The sequence below is a fragment of the Anomaloglossus baeobatrachus genome, chromosome 3 (genome assembly GCF_048569485.1).
Source record: "Anomaloglossus baeobatrachus isolate aAnoBae1 chromosome 3, aAnoBae1.hap1, whole genome shotgun sequence".
In the NCBI taxonomy this organism is placed as follows: domain Eukaryota; kingdom Metazoa; phylum Chordata; class Amphibia; order Anura; family Aromobatidae; genus Anomaloglossus; species Anomaloglossus baeobatrachus.
Window position 1 is genome coordinate 316504594 of NC_134355.1, and position 20688 is coordinate 316525281.

General features: G+C 44.9%; 1 protein-coding gene across 1 annotated transcript in view; it reads right to left on the minus strand.

The window, feature by feature from the left end:
* The window catches only part of NT5DC1 (5'-nucleotidase domain containing 1), a 422920-nt gene that overhangs the window by 9510 nt on the left and 392722 nt on the right, over positions 1–20688 (minus strand). The window contains exon 11 of the mRNA XM_075340036.1: positions 16601–16769. Within this exon, the coding sequence (XP_075196151.1) occupies positions 16601–16769 (169 nt within the window). The remainder of the gene's footprint in view (positions 1–16600; positions 16770–20688) is intronic.

A 20688-nucleotide genomic window follows, 5' to 3' on the forward strand; every position in this document is an offset into this window, starting at 1 on the left:
TTAGATTTTTCTCTCTTTATGTAAGTTATAGTTTCGCCTCCATCAAGTTTCTTCTGGAGGAGAAAGTCAAAATGTTTGTAATGTTATGTCTATTCTCTAGAGGGTCTTCAGGTTTGGGCATTTTCTTTGCCTGAAAATTTTCCAATATTTTTCTCTGTTGATGCTCTCTTTTCTGCACTTGGTTTCATTTATGTTGACCTTTCCAATATTTTTCTCTGTTGATGCTCTCTTTTCTGCACTTGGTTTCATTTATGTTGACCCTAATAAGGTTGCAGTTGCTGAGACTATGATCTGCAGGTTGGTTCAGGGTAATCATAAAGAGGAGGACTACTGGTGTAAATTCAGATGTTGGGCATTGGAAATCTCCTGGACTGAGACAGCTCTCCGCAGTCAGTTTCGTCAGGGACTCCAATACAAGAGTGAATTTCTAAAATAAAAAAAGGATTTTAAGGTGTAAGGACACAGTCTAAGGGGTACTTTGCACACTACGACATCGCAGGCCGATGATGCGATGCCGAGCGCGATTGTCCCCACCCTCGTCGCAGCTGCGATATCATTGTGATAGCTGCCGTAGCGAACATTATCGCTACGGCTGCTTCACATGCACTCACCTGTCGTGCGACGTCGCTCTGGCCGGCGAACTGCCTCCTTATTAAGGGGGCGGGTCGTGTGGCGTCACTGCGATGTCACACGGCAGGCAGCCAATAAGAGCGGAGGGACAGAGATGAGCAGAATGTAAACATCCCGCCCACCTCCTTCCTTCCACATTGCAGCCGGGACGCAGGTAGGAGATGTTCCTCGCTCCTGCGACATCACACACAGCGATGTGTGCTGCCGCTGGAGTGAGGAACAACATCGGACCATCGCGTCAGCGTAATTATGGAATTCGCCGACGCTACACCGATGATACGATTACGACGCTTTTGCGCTCGTTAATCGTATCATCTAGGATTTACACACTACGATGTCAAGAGCGACGCAGGAAGTGCGTCACTTCTGACATGACCCCACCGACATCGCACCTGCGATGTCGTAGTGTGCAAAGTACCCCTAAGAGTCTGAAATTATTCTTCGTGCATACATCTGGATTTTTCCTACAAGTTTCCTTGGGAACTAAATCTGGGTGTATTGTAACTTTTGAGGTTGTAGAATCAGTTTCGCCTTTGATTTCAGTGATTTTGCTATTGAATGCGGGTACAGTGTTACTATTCTTAAGCATACCATTCAAGTGTCAGTGATTGTTCTCCTTTTGCACAAAATCATATTACTTCTAAGGTCGAGACTGTGTGCTTGAAAGTGAGAGAGTTACACACAAAATCTATTTCACTCATGGTCCTTCCTTCTTTACCTGCTAAACCGGTGTTAGGCATGCACTGGTTAATTAAACCCAATTTTACCCACAATTAGGAGACTCATGAGATTAAGTCTTGGGGGAACTTTTGTTTTTCTAGTTGCTTATTCAAGTCTTTGGCGCTTGTGAGATCTCATCTTCCTGGTTTCATTAAACAATTTAAGGATGTGTTTTCTGAGACTGAGTGTGAAGTTCTTCCTCCACATAGTTTATATGATTGTGCGATCAAATTCATACCAGGTGCCAAAATGCCTATGTCTGTTTAACCTATCTGTTCCAGAAAGTGATGCCTTAAAGAAGTATATTCAAAGGAGTCTGGCCAAGAGGCATATACAGCCATCCACCTTTCCAGTAGCCATGGTGGTTTTCTTTGACAAGAAAAAGGATGGAGACTTACGTGTATGCCTATATTTCAGAGAGATTAATAAAATCATGGTGCATAATCCTTATCCTTTAACCCCTATACCTGACCTTTTTCTAAACTTGATCTTAATGGGGTGTACAGTGCCTACAAGTAGTATTCAACCCCCTGCAGATTTAGCAGGTTTGATAAGATGCAAATAAGTTAGAGCCTGCAAACTTCAAACAAGAGCAGGATTTATTAACAGATGCATAAATCTTACAAACCAACAAGTTATGTTGCTCAGTTAAATTTTAATAAATTTTCAACATAAAAGTGTGGGTCAATTATTATTCAACCCCTAGGTTTAATATTTTGTGGAATAACCCTTGTTTGCAATTACAGCTAATAATCGTCTTTTATAAGACCTGATCAGGCCGGCACAGGTCTCTGGAGTTATCTTGGCACACTCCTCCATGCAGATCTTCTCCAAGTTATCTAGGTTCTTTGGGTGTCTCATGTGGACTTTAATCTTGAGCTCCTTCCACAAGTTTTCAATTGGGTTAAGGTCAGGAGACTGACTAGGCCACTGCAACACCTTGATTTTTTCCCTCTTGAACCAGGCCTTGGTTTTCTTGGCTGTGTGCTTTGGGTCGTTGTCTTGTTGGAAGATGAAATGACAACCCATCTTAAGATCCTTGATGGAGGAGCGGAGGTTCTTAGCCAAAATCTCCAGGTAGGCCGTGCTATCCATCTTCCCATGGATGTGGACCAGATGGCCAGGCCCCTTGGCTGAGAAACAGCCCCACAGCATGATGCTGCCACCACCATGCTTGACTGTAGGGATGGTATTCTTGGGGTCGTATGCAGTGCCATCCAGTCTCCAAACGTCACGTGTGTGGTTGGCACCAAAGATCTCAATCTTGGTCTCATCAGACCAGAGAACCTTGAACCAGTCTGTCTCAGAGTCCTCCAAGTGATCATGAGCAAACTGTAGACGAGCCTTGAAATGACGCTTTGAAAGTAAAGGTACCTTACGGGCTTGTCTGGAACGGAGACCATTGAGGTGGAGTACGTTACTTATGGTATTGACTGAAACCAATGTCCCCACTGCCATGAGATCTTCCCGGAGCTCCTTCCTTGTTGTCCTTGGGTTAGCCTTGACTCTTCGGACAAGCCTTGCCTCGGCACGGGTGGAAACTTTCAAAGGCTGTCCAGGCCGTGGAAGGCTAACAGTAGTTCCATAAGCCTTCCACTTTCGGATGATGCTCCCAACAGTGGAGACAGGTAGGCCCAACTCCTTGGAAAGGGTTTTGTACCCCTTGCCAGCCTTGTGACCCTCCACGATCTTGTCTCTGATGGTCTTGGAATGCTCCTTTGTCTTTCCCATGTTGACCAAGTATGAGTGCTGTTCACAAGTTTGGGGAGGGTCTTAATTAGTCAGAAAAGGCTGGAAAAAGAGATAATTAATCCAAACATGTGAAGCTCATTGTTCTTTGTGCCTGAAATACTTCTTAATACTTTAGGGGAACCAAAAAGAATTCTGGTGGTTTGAGGGGTTGAATAATAAATGACCCTCTGAATAAACATTTCACAATTTACATAAAAAAAAAAGAAATAACATTCTTTTTTGCTGCAGTGCATTTCACACTTCCAGGCTGATCTACAGTCCAAATGTCACAATGCCAAGTTAATTCCGAATGTGTAAACCTGCTAAATCTGCAGGGGGTTGAATACTACTTGTAGGCACTGTATATTCTCATACGTGTTTAGCAAGATAATGAGTGGAAAATCGCTTTCAATATACCAGAGTGCCAGTTTGAAAATTTGGTAATGCCGTTCGGGTAGAGTACTGCTCCGCCGGTTTTCTTAGAACTTAATAAATTACCGTACATTATTTGCTCTCTGGTTGGTAGATTTGTGATGATTTATTTGGATGACATTTTGATCTACTTGCGTTACCATGAGGCGCATCAGGAGCATGTTCGACAGATTCTCCACATTTTTTGTGACACTCATTTATTTGTCAAACTACAGAAATATCAATTTGAGGTTCAACAGGAACATTTTTTTTAAGTCATTTGGTTTCCTCATCGGGGTTTCAGATGGACTTTGCTAAAGTACAGGACGTTCTTGATTGTACCCAATCTACTAACCTTATAGCATTGCAAAGATTTTTAGGTTTTGCTAACTATTATTGAAAGTTCATTAAAATTTCTCAGTCATTGTTAAGCTGCTTACTGATATGACTAAAATAACTGACTTTACCTCCTGGTCTAATGAGGCTGTTAATGCTTTTGCTGCTCTCAAGAAAGCCTTCTCAAAGGCACTGGTTCTAAGTCAACCCCAGGTTGATTTGCCTTTTGTGGTTGAGGTAGACGCCTGTTCTGTGGGGCTGGCTAATGTTCTCTCACAAAAGAATGATAGTTACCTTCATCCTTGGTTTTTTTTTTCTCACAAGCTGAGTCTAAATATGATATTGGGGACCAAGAGCTTCTGGGGTTTCCTTTTGCCTAACGAGGTTCCATCTCAGCCGAGAACTCACTTGTCCATGGACTTCGGTGATGGTTCATTTTGCTTCTCTTCAAAAATTGCCTATGGCTAAAACTCTAGCTACATTGTTCATCTCACATATCGTTAAATTACATGTTGTTCCTAAGAATATTATTTCAGGTAGAGGGGTTCAGCCAAACAAAATACAATTTAAGAAGTTTGTGTATAAAATGAAAAATGGGGAAAAGTTCACAGGGTATGAATACTTTGACAACTCTGTGTGTATTATACATATATACACACACTTTACATAATTTGTCCCCTAAGGGATCATAAAAGATATCTGGGGACAATATTAATATTCAATTTTTCCACTGTAATTGGGACATCGATAGGAGCTCCAGTTACAGGGAAAACAGGCCTCTGCTTTGCCCCATATTACTGACAGGCCTGATCTTGATATGCACAGAATTGGCTGTCATGTGATTGCCAAGTTGTACAGAAGCATTGTCAGTGCTGACCATTGAGAGCTATGTAGCTGGGAAAATAAAAGTCAGGAGCCTGTTCACTTCTGATATCCCAGGACCTCATTTGCTCCTGCTAGATTGTAACAGCAGGAGCTTTACCCCCTTACCAAATATTTACAATAGCCGAAGTTTAAACTCCAGTACTAAGCGCCATAAATTTATGGTGCATGATCGCTATTAATTGAACTACACTTCTAGAAAACAAATTTTCTGCCATTTGGATTTATTACCTCAAAGAGTATTCATATGTATTCATACCCTGTATTCATATAGAATAAAAAATACGATTTGGAAAATTATACTGATTTGGATTTAGCTGTTTCAATTACGTAATGTATGATAAATTTACAAAGGACTTTATATAGTGGTACAAATAAATATGTTTTAATATAGGCTAATATGTAGACACCCTCTTCAATGCACTCGAAACATATAATCAATACTACAGAAATATTCCCAATTATAATAGTCACTTATGATACAACAGTAAATAGAAAGTATCACATAAAATAACTATATATGCTCTAAAACATGACTCCGATAAATACTACCCTAATACAGTTAGGTCCAGAAATATTTGGACAGTAACACAATTTTCGCGAGTTGGGCTCTGCATGCCACCACATTGGATTTGAAATGAAATCTCTACAACAGAATTCAAGTGCAGATTGTAACGTTTAATTTGAAGGTTTGAACAAAAATATCTGATAGAAATTGTAGGAATTGTACACATTTCTTTACAAACACTCCACATTTTAGGAGGTCAAAAGTAATTGGACAAATAAACCAAACCCAAACAAAATATTTTTATTTTCAATATTTTGTTGCGAATCCTTTGGAGGCAATCATTGCCTTAAGTCTGGAACCCATGGACATCACCAAACGCTGGGTTTCCTCCTTCTTAATGCTTTGCCAGGCCTTTACAGCCGCAGCCTTCAGGTCTTGCTTGTTTGTGGGTCTTTCCGTCTTAAGTCTGGATTTGAGCAAGTGAAATGCATGCTCAATTGGGTTAAGATCTGGTGATTGACTTGGCCATTGCAGAATGTTCCACTTTTTTGCACTCATGAACTCCTGGGTAGCTTTGGCTGTATGCTTGGGGTCATTGTCCATCTGTACTATGAAGCGCCGTCCGATCAACTTTGCGGCATTTGGCTGAATCTGGGCTGAAAGTATATCCCGGTACACTTCAGAATTCATCCGGCTACTCTTGTCTGCTGTTATGTCATCAATAAACACAAGTGACCCAGTGCCATTGAAAGCCATGCATGCCCATGCCATCACGTTGCCTCCACCATGTTTTACAGAGGATGTGGTGTGCCTTGGATCATGTGCCGTTCCCTTTCTTCTCCAAACTTTTTTCTTCCCATCATTCTGGTACAGGTTGATCTTTGTCTCATCTGTCCATAGAATACTTTTCCAGAACTGAGCTGGCTTCATGAGGTGTTTTTCAGCAAATTTAACTCTGGCCTGTCTATTTTTGGAATTGATGAATGGTTTGCATCTAGATGTGAACCCTTTGTATTTACTTTCATGGAGTCTTCTCTTTACTGTTGACTTAGAGACAGATACACCTACTTCACTGAGAGTGTTCTGGACTTCAGTTGATGTTGTGAACGGGTTCTTCTTCACCAAAGAAAGTATGCGGCGATCATCCACCACTGTTGTCATCCGTGGACGCCCAGGCCTTGTTGAGTTCCCAAGCTCACCAGTCAATTCCTTTTTTCTCAGAATGTACCCGACTGTTGATTTTGCTACTCCAAGCATGTCTGCTATCTCCCTGATGGATTTTTTCTTTTTTTTCAGCCTCAGGATGTTCTGCTTCACCTCAATTGAGAGTTCCTTAGACCGCATGTTGTCTGGTCACAGCAACAACTTCCAAATGCAAAACCACACACCTGTAATCAACCCCAGACCTTTTAACTACTTCATTGATTACAGGTTAACGAGGGAGACGCCTTTAGAGTTAATTGCAGCCCTTAGAGTCCCTTGTCCAATTACTTTTGGTCCCTTGAAAAAGAGGTGGCTATGCATTACAGAGCTATGATTCCTAAACCCTTTCTCCGATTTGGATGTGAAAACTCTCATATTGCAGCTGGGAGTGTGCACTTTCAGCCCATATTATATATATAATTGTATTTCTGAACATGTTTTTGTAAACAGCTAAAATAACAAAACTTGTGTCACTGTCCAAATATTTCTGGACCTAACTGTACATTCAGAAAGTATAGAAACTCTATAAATATTAAATTTTCATGAGTAGCCATATATTTACTGATATGTGGATGATTATACAGAGATAAATGGTACAGAAATAATTGGAACAGTATAACCAATCAATTATACCCAATTGTAAATACACAAACAGAAGCAGAAAACACAGCTTCAACTCGTAAAATTAAATCCATGAGTTGTTCACTATTGTAAACAGATGTACTGCAGCGAAAGCCTATTTTTCTGCATATAATGTAGCATTGGGGGGTCTGACCCTGACCTTCACTAATTAGAAGAATGAAGAGAAGACCATAGCTCTTGCTTTTTTATGACATACATATATCTTTTCATGAACTTGATACTTCTATTTCAATGTGGTATGTCTGACACTCGTATAATTGATTTATGTTGGTCCCTGAGATTTCTGTATTGCCAATATACAAGTGCCAGTAAGAGCTATTTGTTACTTTTTTAGCTCTACATGAATTTCATATTTTCTTACAAGGGTTTTCCAAGTGCATCGATATTGATGACCAATCTTTTTAGCTGCATTGACAAACAAAGATTCCTGGCCAATTCCAAATATTATAAAATTGTTCTGAGCTAGACTTTTAAGCAGATCAATCTTCTGGCAGATCAATTGGCATTAACACACACCAATTTGTATCTAAGTGTAAATACACCCTTTGGTTAGGTCATCAATATCATATCGGGATGGGTCCATTTGTTGCATTTCCAGAGCTTTAACATTTTTATTTTTCTGTCTATATAGACTCCTGACATGTCACAGGATAAATAGACATGTTAATTATATGCAAATGATGACAAAATGGAAATAAAATGGTCAAAAGATCTCAATTTATTTAGTATCCAGTATGAGCGCCACATACAGAAGTACAGGCACTTACACGCCTTGGCATGCCATCAATGAGGTTATTAATGGTTGTCTGGGAAATGTTTTGCCAAGCTGAATGCACTTGGTCAAATCATCAAGGTTCACTGCTGGCAGCTTCCCTTGGATTTGTCTAGTAATGACCTCCTGGATGTGCTCGATAGGTGACAAGTCTAGAGATGATGCTGGCCACAATTAGGCCAGCAACATAGTGTGTCATCCCTTACATGTCCGCAGAGGTTGTTACTCAGCATAGCTAGTTCAAATGTGCATGGTTTGTGCTGAAAAATAAAAAATAACTTGTTGTTCAAGGTTTTGGAAAAACTGGATGACAATTCTGTGGAGCTGCAACAGTGAGCATAGGCTGTGCTGTTCTAATTGTATATGGTAAATACATTGTACCTGGGCAGCATTGTGTGAATTTTCTATAACCAATATGCAGTCAATCAATGTCCTGCAGAGATTGTTACTCAGCTTTCAGCAGAATGCATAATACCACATCTTATCGGTTGAAAATATTGTACTTAATATTAAACTTGGTGCAAAGGACTACACTATATGATTGTTTACTAAGCGCTACAGTAGCTTTACCCAAACTCCGCTTTAGGCCCCCTTCACATGTCCGTGAAACACGTACGTGTTTGGTCCGTTTCCGTATGTACCGGAGACACGGACACACGTACTCCAATGTTATTCAATGTTTGGAGTTACACGTGTGTTTTTCCATTAGGTCCGTGTGTCCGTGTGCGTGATACGTATGTCTATCCGTATAGCACGGATGTATGTCCGTTTTCTGCACAGAACACGCACACACGCACCCAATGATAGTCTATGGGTCTGTGAGCACACGTACGTGACACGGATGCATCTCCGTATGGTCCGTGTACGTTGTGTGCATTTTTGAAGCGATGTCGGTCATTCTTTTTTTTTCTATGTATGTCAGTCAATTTCCCTCAGTCCGTCGGTCGGTCTCTCTCTGTCTGTCGGTCGGTCCCTCTCTCTTGTCTGTCCCTCTCACAGTCTGTCGGTCAGTCTCCCCTCTCTCTCATACTCACCGTTCCCCAATCACTGCCGCAGCGCTGCACAGCTGTTAAAAAAAACTCTGGCGGCTTTTACTATTTTGAAAAAGCCGGCCGCTCATTAATCAATCTCGTATTCCCTGCTTTCCCCGCCCACCGGCGCCTATGATTGGTTGCAGTGAGACACGCCCCCACGCTGAGTGACAGCTGTCTCACTGCAACCACTCACAGCCACCGCTGGGCGTGTCTATATCGAGCTGTAAAAAAAAAAAAAGAATTAATAAAAAACGGCGTGCGGTTCCCCCCAATTTTGATATCAGGCAGGGTAAAGCCAAACAGCTGAAGGCTGGTATTCTCAGGGTGGGGAGCTCCACGTTATGGCGAGCCCACCACCCTAACAATATCAGCCAGCAGCTGCCCGGAATGGCCGCATCCATTAGATGCGACAGTCCCGGGACTGTACCCGGCTCATCCCATTTGCCCTAGTGCGTTGGCAATCGGGGTAATAAGGAGTTAATGGCAGCAGCCCATAGCTTTCACTAAGTCCAAGATTAATCATGACAGGTGTCTCGCCGAGATACCTTTCATGATTAACCTGTAAGTTAAAGAAAATAAGCACACACAACGAAAAATCCTTTATTTGAAATAATACACAAAAAAACCCACCCTCCTTCACCACTTTATTAAGTTCCGAAAATCCCTCCAGCTCCGCCGTAATCCATGGAGGTCCCGCGACGCTCTCAGCTCTGCTACATGAAGGTGACAGGAGCTGCAGTAGAACACAGTCGCTCCTGTCATCTCCACGCAGCAACTCAGGTGAGTAGCGCGATCAGCGATGATGTCACTCAGGTTACTCGCGGCCACCGCTGGATCCTCCAACTGTGACAGCAAGTCACCCGAGTGACAGCGATGAAGTCACAGGTGAGTTGCGGTCTCAAGTGTAGGATCCAGCTAGCCGCAGGTAACCTGAGTGACGGCAGCGCTAATCGCGCTGCTAACTTCAGTCACTCTGGGGATTAGCGGTCACCGGTGAGTCCTTCACAGGTGACCACTAATCAGGATGCAACACACAGACAGAGCCGCGGGATGACAATGAAGTCGGGTGAAGTTTACCCGAGTTCATTCTCATCGCGCGTCGCTGTCTGCTGTCAGCCGGCATGTAGCAAAGTCATTGTGCATCACACACGGACATTCCACACGGGCAACACACGGACATGTCACTTACGTATCTCACGCACACACGGACATTCCACACACACACACGCGGCTAGCATACGCCATTCACACAGATGCCACACGTACCATAAAAACAGACATAAAAACGGAACACGGACCTGAAAAACGGAATGTAACACACGTGCGTATTTTTCACGGACGTGTGAAGGGGGCCTTACACAAGAAATAATAGTAAGGCGGGCTTTGCACACTACGACATCGATTACAAAAGCGGCGTAATCGTATCATCGGTGCAGCGTCAGTGTAATCCATAATTACGCTGACGCGACGGTCCGATGTTGTTCCTTGCTACTGCGGCAGCACACATCGCTGTGTGTGAAGTCGCAGGAGCGAGGAACATCTCCTACCGGCGTCACCGCGGCTTCCGTAGGATATGCGGAAGGAAGGAGGTAGGTGGGATGTTTACATCCCGCTCATCTCCGCCCCTCCGCTCCTATTGGCCGCCTGCCGTGTGACGTCGCTGTGACGCCGCACGACCCGCTTCCTTAATAAGGAGGCGGGTCGCCGGCCAGAGCGACGTCCCAGGACAGGCGAGTTCATGTGAAGCTGCCGTAGCGATAATGTTTGCTACGGCAGCTATCACAAGGATATCGCAGCTGCGACGGGGGTGGGGACTATCGCGCTCGGCATCGCAGCATCGGCTTGCGATGTCGCAGCGTGCAAAGTACCCCTAAGTGTGTGGAGAAAAAAACAATATGTCCTACAAAAAAAGATGTCACACTTTGATAGAAAATTAAAATATATTTACTAAATAGCTTAAAATTCATATCATGTAAAAAAAAAATATGTACACAAATACCTGCAAAGTGGTAAGCACAAAAAGCGGGTGTCAGGAGATAGGGGTATAGAGACAATAACAATAATAGCAATCATATATTCTATTAAAAAATGGATAGATAGAAGATGGATAAAAAAAATTCTTAGATCATGTGGATAATCATTAAAATGATATAATCAAATATATATTCATATAAGTAAAAGTGATAGTGCATATATAATAAAGGTAGAGGGTATGATCATAGTTTGTCAGGTGATACTATTAAGTAAGAATTATATGAATATTAAATAGTTGCCCAAATCAATCTCCAATTCCAGCGCTCCGATGCATGTTTCGCACATTAACTTCCTCATGGGAGACATGCCAGTATGTCATATGCCCTCCATTTATATGCCTACTCACATAATCATCATATAGTTATACACCTGGACACCAGGTGTATAACCTCAATGGAGACTCATTCATGCACAATGTACATGTGCTGTGTTTGCCGCAAGTGAATCTGCGGCATTGTCTGTACTGCCAATCAGTGGCATGCCCATGAACTGAAAGTCAAAGTTTGCGTTCCACCTTCTTCCATCTTGTATCTATTAATTTTTGATTGCTATTATTCTACCTATACCACTACCTCCCGACACACGCTTATTGTGCTTACTATTTCCATATTTGTTTACATATATTTTGACATATGTATTATAAGCTATTTACATTTTAATTTTCTACCAAAGTGTGCATCTTTTCTTATAGGGCATACCAAATTCCACTTCAGAGGCCAATCTTGCATTCGGTTCTACATATCAAGATGGCATAGTGAACAAATATAACTGAGAAGTCAGAAAAATTCTCACCATCTAGTGCTATTTAGGTGCTTTATTGCTTTTCTTATTGCAAGCGTTGTGCAAGAGCACTATTTCAGTAGAGCTCAGTGTGAATGGAGAACAGATTTTGCAGTGATATACAGATCTGCTGTACCAGCGCAACTATATCAAACTCGCTTGGAACATTTTCACCATCTAATGAGGTTTAGCTGCTCATTTGCCCTCCTCTTCGTTCTCCCGAGTGGCTAAACATCATTGGATGGTGAGAAATTTTAGATGTAGTTTGATATAGATGTGCCAGTAAAGTTGAACAGTAAGGCCCTGTGCGCACTAGTGCGTTTTACCCGCGGATTTGCCGCGGAAATGTCTTGAGAAATGTCTGCAATCTTTGTGCAGACATTTCCCAGCAAATCCTATGTGAAAAAAAAAATAGCTGTGCGCACACTGCGGATTTTTCTCAAGAAATTTCCTTGAGAAGAATTTCTTGAGAAAATTTCTTGAGAAAATGAGCATGTCCATTATTTTCCGCAGGTACCTGCGGAATACCCCCGGAATTTCACTCCATTCACTGTAATGTAATCGCGAAATTCCGGGGGTATACCGCAGGTAGCAAATGATGTGCGGTATACCCCCGGTATAGCCGCGATTTACCTGCGGTAATGCTCATCGCTGCCTGCGGTTTTGCAGGAAGCGATGAAGAGGAAGCGGAGCAGAGTAAACACAGACGTCACACTCCCTGGACGCCGCACAGAAGCACTTCCGTGCGACCTCCAGGTGCCCGTGCAGTCTGTGTCCCGCTCCAGCCTCGCGGCTGCCTGCACTGCAGCGTGTCAGTGTCTGCCCGCAGTATCGGCAGCTTGTCACGCTGCAGCGCAGGCAGACACTGACACTGCACTGCAGGGTGTCAGTGTCTGCCCGCAGTGTCAGCAGCTTGTCACGCAGCAGCGCAGGCAGAAACTGACACCCTGCAGTGCTGGCAGCCGCGGGGATGACGATCGCTGCTGTCAGGAGGTGAGATCATTACCTGCTGTGACGATCTCCTGCCTCCTGACGTCACCGTGGTCACTGCTGTCTATACCTGTCTCGCGAGCGGCCCGAGACTGTCACTAGCGGTGACGTCAAGGGCTCTCGCGATACTTCTGACAACGCAGCGGGCATAGAAGTCAGTGACAGCGCTGACGTCAGCAGTACAGGAGATGATCACAGCAGGTAATGATCTCATCTATCCTCCTGGCAACAGCGCCCGGCATCCCATGCAGTGACCTGGGCGATTGATGTTAGCTCAGGTCACTGCATTGCTCTCCCAGCCAATGGGGAACATTCTGTTCTTCATTGACTGGGACAGCGACTATGGTATGGATCCCCCTTATTGGATTACGCCGGACGTGGAATTGATTGTTCTTTTCAATAAATTGTTGAAAGAGGAAATGTTTTGGGGAGTGTTTTTTCAAATAAAACTTTTTTTGTTGTCTTTTTTTTATTTCTTACTGACTGGGTTGGTGATGTCGGGTATCTGATAGACGCCTGACCTCACCAACCCCAGGGCTTGATGCCAGGTGACGTTACACATCTGGCATCAACCCCATATATTACCTCGTTTGCCAACGCACCAGGGCAACGGGATGAGTTGGGGCGAAGCGCCAGGATTTGCACGTCTAATGGATGCGCAACTTCTGGGGCGGCTGCGGCCTGCTATTTTTAGGCTGGGGAGTGTCCAATAACAGTGGACCTCCCTAGTCTGAGAATACCAGACCACAGCTGTCCGCTTTACCTCGGCTGGTGATGCAATTTGGGGGGGACCCCACGTTTTTTGTTTTAAATTATTTATTTAATGTAAAATAACAGCGTGGGGTGCCCTCTGTTTTGGATTACCAGCCAAGGTGAAGCTGCCAGCTGTGACCTGCAGGCTGCAGCCGTCTGCTTTACCCTAGCTGGCTACAAAAGATGGGGGGACCTCACGTCGTTTTTTTTTTTTTTTAATTATTTATTTATTTTATGGCTAAATATAAGGCTAAGCACCCTTTAGTGCCACATGAAAGTCACTAAAGGGTGCCAGCTTAGAAAATGCAGGGGGGTGGGACATTATATAGGTCTTTCTCATCTATCTATCTATCTATCTATCTATCTATTCATCTATCCATCTTTCCCTCTATCCATTATCTGTCTATCGATTATATTATTTATTGCAAAACCGCAGGGACCAACCTGCGGTAAATCCGCGGCAAATCCGCATGCGTTTTTCCCGCGGATTTTTCCGCGGATTTTTCTGCAGGTGTGGAAATCTTCAACTCCCAGAAGTTTCTCAAGAAATTTTCTTGAGAAAAATCACTTTTCTAGTGCGCACATAGCCTAAAAGGTCGCAAAGGAACAGTGTGGGGGTGGTCTGGGACTAAAGCTGGAGACCTTGATCCACGCTTACTTACACTGAGCTATTGAAACAGTAATTTTGTAGGGCAATGCTTGCAGTGACTAAAACAAAAAAATACAAAAGTGCTACTAGATGTGAGATCTGATTTACACTGCTCGGTTACATTTATTAAGAATACCACGTTACTACATAAACTGTACATAGACAGCTGAATGCACCATTCGTCTCTGGTCTCTCATCACAAAGAAAAGCGAGAGGACTTGTGTTTGGGCCTAGTTAGAAGTATCTTGCTCTGAATTCCTTTAGACTTTGTATTACCTAAAGGGGGCTTTAGACGCTGCAACATCGCTAGCGATGTCGCTCGTGAAAGCACCCGCCCCCGTCGTTTGTGCGTCACGGGCAAATCGCTGCCCATGGCATACGAAATCGCTAGTACACGTTACACATACTTACTTTCCTAGCGATGTCGCTGTGGGTGGCAAACAGCCTCTTTTGTAAGGGGCGGTTCGTGCGGCGTCACAGCGACGTCACACGGCAGGCGTCCAATAGAAGCGGAGCGGCGGAGAGCAGCCGCATGAAAGTCACGCCCACCTCATTGCCGGAGGACGCAGGTACGGTGTTGTTCATTGTTCCTGGGGTGTCACACGTAGCGATGTGTGCTGCCTCAGGAACAACGAACAACCTGCGTCCAAAATCAGCAACGACATTTGGGAAATGGACGCCGTGTCAACAATCAAGGATTTGGTGAGTATTTTACATCGTTAGCGGTCGCTCGTACATGTCACACGCAACAACGTCGCCAACTAGGCCGGATGTGCGGCACGAATTCCATGACCCCAACGATATCTCGTTAACGATGTTGTTGCGTGTAACGGGGCCTTTAGAGAGTTGTGTTGATTCCTTATGTCGCGGGCAGGGAGGGGACGCTGCGCTCTCCCACTGCTCGGGTCCAGCTGCCGCTGCTGCTGCGGCCTGCTGCTGCTCAGTGGCTTGAGCGATGGGCCGGATCCCGGGGACTCGAGCGGCGCTCCTCGCCCGTGAGTGAAAGGGGGTTTGGTTTTTGTGATAGTCTATTGTCCGTGACGCCACCCACGGTTGTGGTGATTGTAGGAACACCACCGCTGCTCTGTATGGGAATCCCGGGAGCGGTGACAGGGAGCAGCCAAGTTGTTAGTTCTCCCCTCCGTGGGTAGGGGGTTGTTGTCCCGGGGCCCAGTGATGAGTTGGAGGATGAGGGATGGCGGGGCCGGTGCAGGGCTTGGTGGGGTGCAGGGACGCGGGGGCAGCGCTGTGCCTCACGGCACTGTGGTACTCACTCAGGCTGAGACGGTGACACAGTTCTCGGTAAAACACACGGCTGGAAAGACGGTTCCCACGGACGGCTGCTGTTGCTTTTCCCCGGTAGTTGACGGTGACGGTCCCTTTTCCTGCACCTAAATCTATGTTGGTAGCGATGGGTTCCCACCGGTTACCCGCTCCCCGGCCTGGATATGTGCCGGAGGAGCCCCTCTTTGCCCGCAGGCGCTGGCCCTGAGAAACTGGTGCCTTGGCGGTGGCGGTGTCTCTCTCTAACGGTCGGACTATTGCCTTCAATCGGGACTTGGTTGTTGGGAGACCCAGAGGTCCCCTTCACTGACGGATTTGGCAAATTCACGGCGACTCCTAGCCTTGCCGGGATCCGAAAGGCCCCTGCCAATGGTGCTGGCTTCTCTTCGTATATCGCTCCGGTACCGCGGGGCCACAACCCGTCCACGGTCCTTTCGGCAACCTCCAAGTAGCCTCTCCTGCAGACAGTCACCGCCGTCTGCTGACCTTGCTGTTCTCAGTCCGGGGCACACACCCGGACCAACTTCAGGCTTTCTCAACTGTCACTTTTACTGTCATTACTCTCACTGTCTTCCTTCTCCTTCCTCTCACTTTGAACTCTCTACTTCATCTCTTCCTAAACTCTTCTCTTCCTAAAACTCATCTGCCTGGTTTTCCCGCCTCCAGGGCTGTGAACTCCTCGGTGGGCGGAGCCAACCACCAGGCCCACCCCCTGGTGTGGACATCAGCCCCTGGAGGAAGGCAACAAGGATTTTTGTGTAGCTTTGGTGTACGTATCCGGGGTGTAGGGTGTGGTGGTGTTATGACCTGTGACCCCTGGCTTGCCCAGGGCGTCACACTTACTTCAGTGTCCAAAATAGTCAGTGAACAATATGAGTTACCCCTACGTCATTCAAACTTTAGGTTTCAGATGTGATGTTGGGAAGCTTGGGAGGCTAGGGCTCCCTCTGTGCTTGCAATAATTAAAAAATAATACTTGTTCCTTCAGCTTGCTGAAAAGTCTTTTAAAGGCCATTTTTTCAGGCTTTAAAGATTTTGTAGAGAATTAGAAAAACGTGACTGCCTTATTTCAGATTCAATCTTATTAAGGAGTTGTCTAGTATTCCAGATGTGCTCCATCAAAGTAAAAAATGTGAACAGCTACAGCACTTTTTTTATGAAGAGCAGCAGTCATATTTTTCTAATCTGTTCGACACCTTTAACTTATAAAGCATGGCCTCCATGAAGATCCAAGCACTTACCTACAATAGCCATGATGCTTGGAATAGCTATTGTGCTGTAATTCCTAATACTGGAACAGCACCATGTCACATTTGGTGTATCCTGTGAACCCTTAGCTCCAGCATTGCAGTCTGCAAAGTAAGATCCCCATTTCTTCGATGTAGAATCATTTTCTTGTACTGGAAGGCTCTAAAAACAAAAATTAAAAGCACATAGTTGTTCAAATGACGTACTGTGGAATATAAGCCAAATGTTACATCCCATTGTGAGCACTGTATGCAATCACATATCTAGATATAGAGTGGCATGCAAAGATTTGGGCACCCCACCCCAGATCAAAATTGCAGTTAAGCAAGTTGAATATGAAATGAGCTATAAAAGGCATAAAGTTAATGATATCACATTTCCTTTGATTTTAGGCAAAAAAAATATAATATTTTCATCTTCTACATTTTAAAATTAACACAAAAGGAAAATGGGCTGATGCAAAAGTTTGGGCACCCTGCATGATTAATACCTAGTAGCACCCCCTTTGGCAAGAATCACAGTTTATAAACACTTTTTGTTGGTAGACAATAACCTTTCAATTCTTGTTTGAGGAATTTTTATCTGTTCTTGTCATGATGTGACTTGTTGAATAATGAGGGATTGGGGTCCCTATGCTAGGGGGCCTTATGCTATCCCTAATCTCAGGGATACTCCTAATGGTGGAGAGGCCTGAGCCGCGTTCCTTGCCCAGCTCCTGACAAGACCTAGTCTGATTTCCCCCCTCCCTCTTCCACCAAGGAAGGACGGGGCAGGAGTGTAATGTTAAACACAGATGAAGACAGTCAAGGGAAAACCAAAATCGGACACAGTGCGCATGCACGCAGACACACACGATAGGACAAAAAGAGATTAGGAGGAAAACAAGATGGGAAACTCCAGATGTGACCTCAGGTGAACTTAATGATGTCACCACTCTCACAGCTGTAGCACAGTCAGTGTGTCTGCACAACTCAGTGATCAGTCAAGTTTTCTAATGTGACCACGCACTGTGACCTTAGGATGTAGCAGAGTTGGGATCGTCGTGTCTGTGGATTATGTTAGACCTGCAGGTGTTTTGGGGGTTAGTAAACTGGAGAAAGAGGGTGGTTTTTTTTAAAAGGTTTTTCTCTGTTTTTTTTTATTTCTTACATGATTAGTAATGGGGGTCTCATAGACCCCTACCCATTACTAATTCAGGGTTTAAAGGAAGCTGCGGTTTTTCAACAAATCACCACTGTCATTAAACCCTTATATGATGCCCGACTGCCACCACACCAGGGCGATCAGGATGAGCTAGGCAAGAACCAGGATTGGTGCAACTAATGGATGCGCCTATTCTGGGTATGCTGAAAACTGATATTTTTAGGCTGGGGAGGGCCCAATAACCATGGACCTTTCCAGCCTGAGAATACCAGCCCCCAGCTATATGCATTATTTTGGTTGGGTATCAAAATGGGGGGACCCCATGGCATATTTTTAATATTATTTATTTAACTAATTTAAAAAAGTCCCATGGGTCCCTCACATTTTGATACACAGCCAATATAAAGCTGACAGGTCTTGGCTGCACACTCCAACTCTCTGCTTTATCTGCGCTGTGCATCAAAATACAGGGCACCCTAAGCCATTGTTTCCAATTATTTATCTTTTACACTGCACTTCAAGACCCAGACAGCTAGTGTGAAGACAACCAATCACAGACACCGGCACAGAAGGTGCGGTCGCAGTCAGACTACAACCAATCACATAGGTAAGGATGGTTGACCTCAGGGAGATCAACATCCAGCACCGCGGAGACACCATCACGTGTTTCTCAACGCAGTGAAACTAGAACAAGGCCCCCTGGGAAAATATGCAAAACAAGAATGCCACGGAGACACCATCACATGTTTCTCAACGCTGGCAGAAAACTAGCCAGGTCTTTCACCGGGAAGGAACAACCACGGGAAGAGCAGTCTCCAGTCAAGGAAACCGCCTATACCAAAACATGGTATCCATCCACAGACAGCTGTTTTGGGGTATTTGCCCCTCATCAGTGTGGAGTAGGAAACTGGCTAATGGGATCAATGCCTAGTAGAAGACTACATAGGTAAGGATGGTTGACCTCAGGGAGATCAACATCCAACACCGCGGAGACACCATCACGTGTTTCTCAACGCAGTGACACTAGAACAAGGCCCCCTGGGAAAATATGCAAAACAAGAATGCCACGGAGACACCATCACATGTTTCTCAACGCTGGCAGAAAACTAGCCAGGTCTCCACACTAATGAGGGGCAAATACCCCTTAACAGCTGTCTGTGGATGGATACCATGTATAAGTATAGGCGGTTTCCTTGACTGGAGACTGCCTTTCCCGTGGTTGTTCCTTCCCAGTGAAAGACCTGGCTAGTTTTCTTCCAGCGTTGAGAAACATGTGATGGGGTCTCTGCGGCATTCTTGTTTTGCATATTTTCCCAGGGGGCCTTGTTCTAGTGTCACTGCGTTGAGAAACACGTGATGGTGTCTCCGCGGTGTTGGATGTTGATCTCCCCGAGGTCAACCATCCTTACCTATGTAGTCTTCTACTAGGCATTGCTCCCACTAGCCAGTTTCCTACTCCACACTGATGAGGGGCAAATACCCCGAAACAGCTGTCTGTGGATGGATACCATGTTTTGGTATAGGCGGTTTCCTTGACTGGAGACTGCCCTTCCCGTGGTTGTTCCTTCCCGGTGAAAGACCTGGCTAGTTTTCTGCCAGCGTTGAGAAACATGTGATGGTGTCTCTGCGGCATTCTTGTTTTGCATATTTTCCCAGGGGGCCTTGTTCTAGTGTCACTCCATTGAGAAACACGTGATGGTGTCTCCGCGGTGTTGGATGTTGATCTCCCCAAGGTCAACCATCCTTACCTATGTAGTCTTCTACTATTCATTGCTCCCACTAGCCAGTTTCCTACTCCACACTGATGAGGGGCAAATACCCCGAAACAGCTGTCTGTGGATGGATACTATGTTTTGGTATAGGCGGTTTCCTTGACTGGAGACTGCCCTTCCCATGGTTGTTCCTTCCCGGTGAAAGACCTGGCTAGTTTTCTGCCATCGTTGATAAACATGTGATCGTGTCTCCGCGGCATTCTTGTTTTACAACCAATCACAGACGCTGTCACAGAGGGTGGGTGGGGGAAGCAGTGAATATTCATGAAACAGTGTGACAGCTGAAAGGAAACTCAGTAAGTATAATAGTCCTGCTTTAGTCTACATTTTGCTTCCTTGTTCCTTTTTTTATTTTTTTTTTTTTTATTTGGGTGGCTGAACCTGAATATTAACACAAACTTGCCCAAGAAGTCCGTGCTCAGGGTCCATGCACGGACCCTGAACTTTACAGTTTGGGTTCACCCTTCACTAGTTGTTACCCCATCTGAGAACAGCATAATGTAAGGGCCATAGGCAAAAACTGCACCATCAAAAATGCAACAAAAACACATAAAAAAGCGAGTACTCTAATTTATCTAATAGATGCAGAAACGCTGCAACATCAAAAACTCACCAAATACTCATTGTGACAACTCAGCCCAAAACCAGAAAACCCCTGACCCTCGACTTCAGATTGTGTTAAAAAAACTCTAAAGGTACCGTCACACTAAGCAACATCGCTAGCAACATCGCTGCTGAGGCACAACTTGCTAGCGATGTTGCTGTGTGTGACATCCAGCAACAACCTGGCCCCTGCTGTGAGGTGGTTGGTTGTTGCTGAATGTCCTGGACCATTTTTTAGTTGTTGCTCTCCCGCTGTGAAGCACACATCGCTGTGTGTGACAGCGACAGAGCAACAACTAAATGTGCAGTGAGCAGGGAGCCGGCTTCTGCGGATGCTGGTAACCACGGTAAACATCGGGTAACCAAGAAGCCCTTTCCTTGGTTACCCGATATTTACCTTCGTTACCAGCGTCCGCCGCTCTCAGCTGTCAGTGCCGACTCCCTGCTCCCTGCACACGTAGCTGGAGTACACATCGGGTAATTAACCCGATGTGTACTGTGGCTAGGAGTGCAGGGAACAGGGAGCCGGCACTGGCAGTGTGAGAGCGCGGTGCTAGTAACTA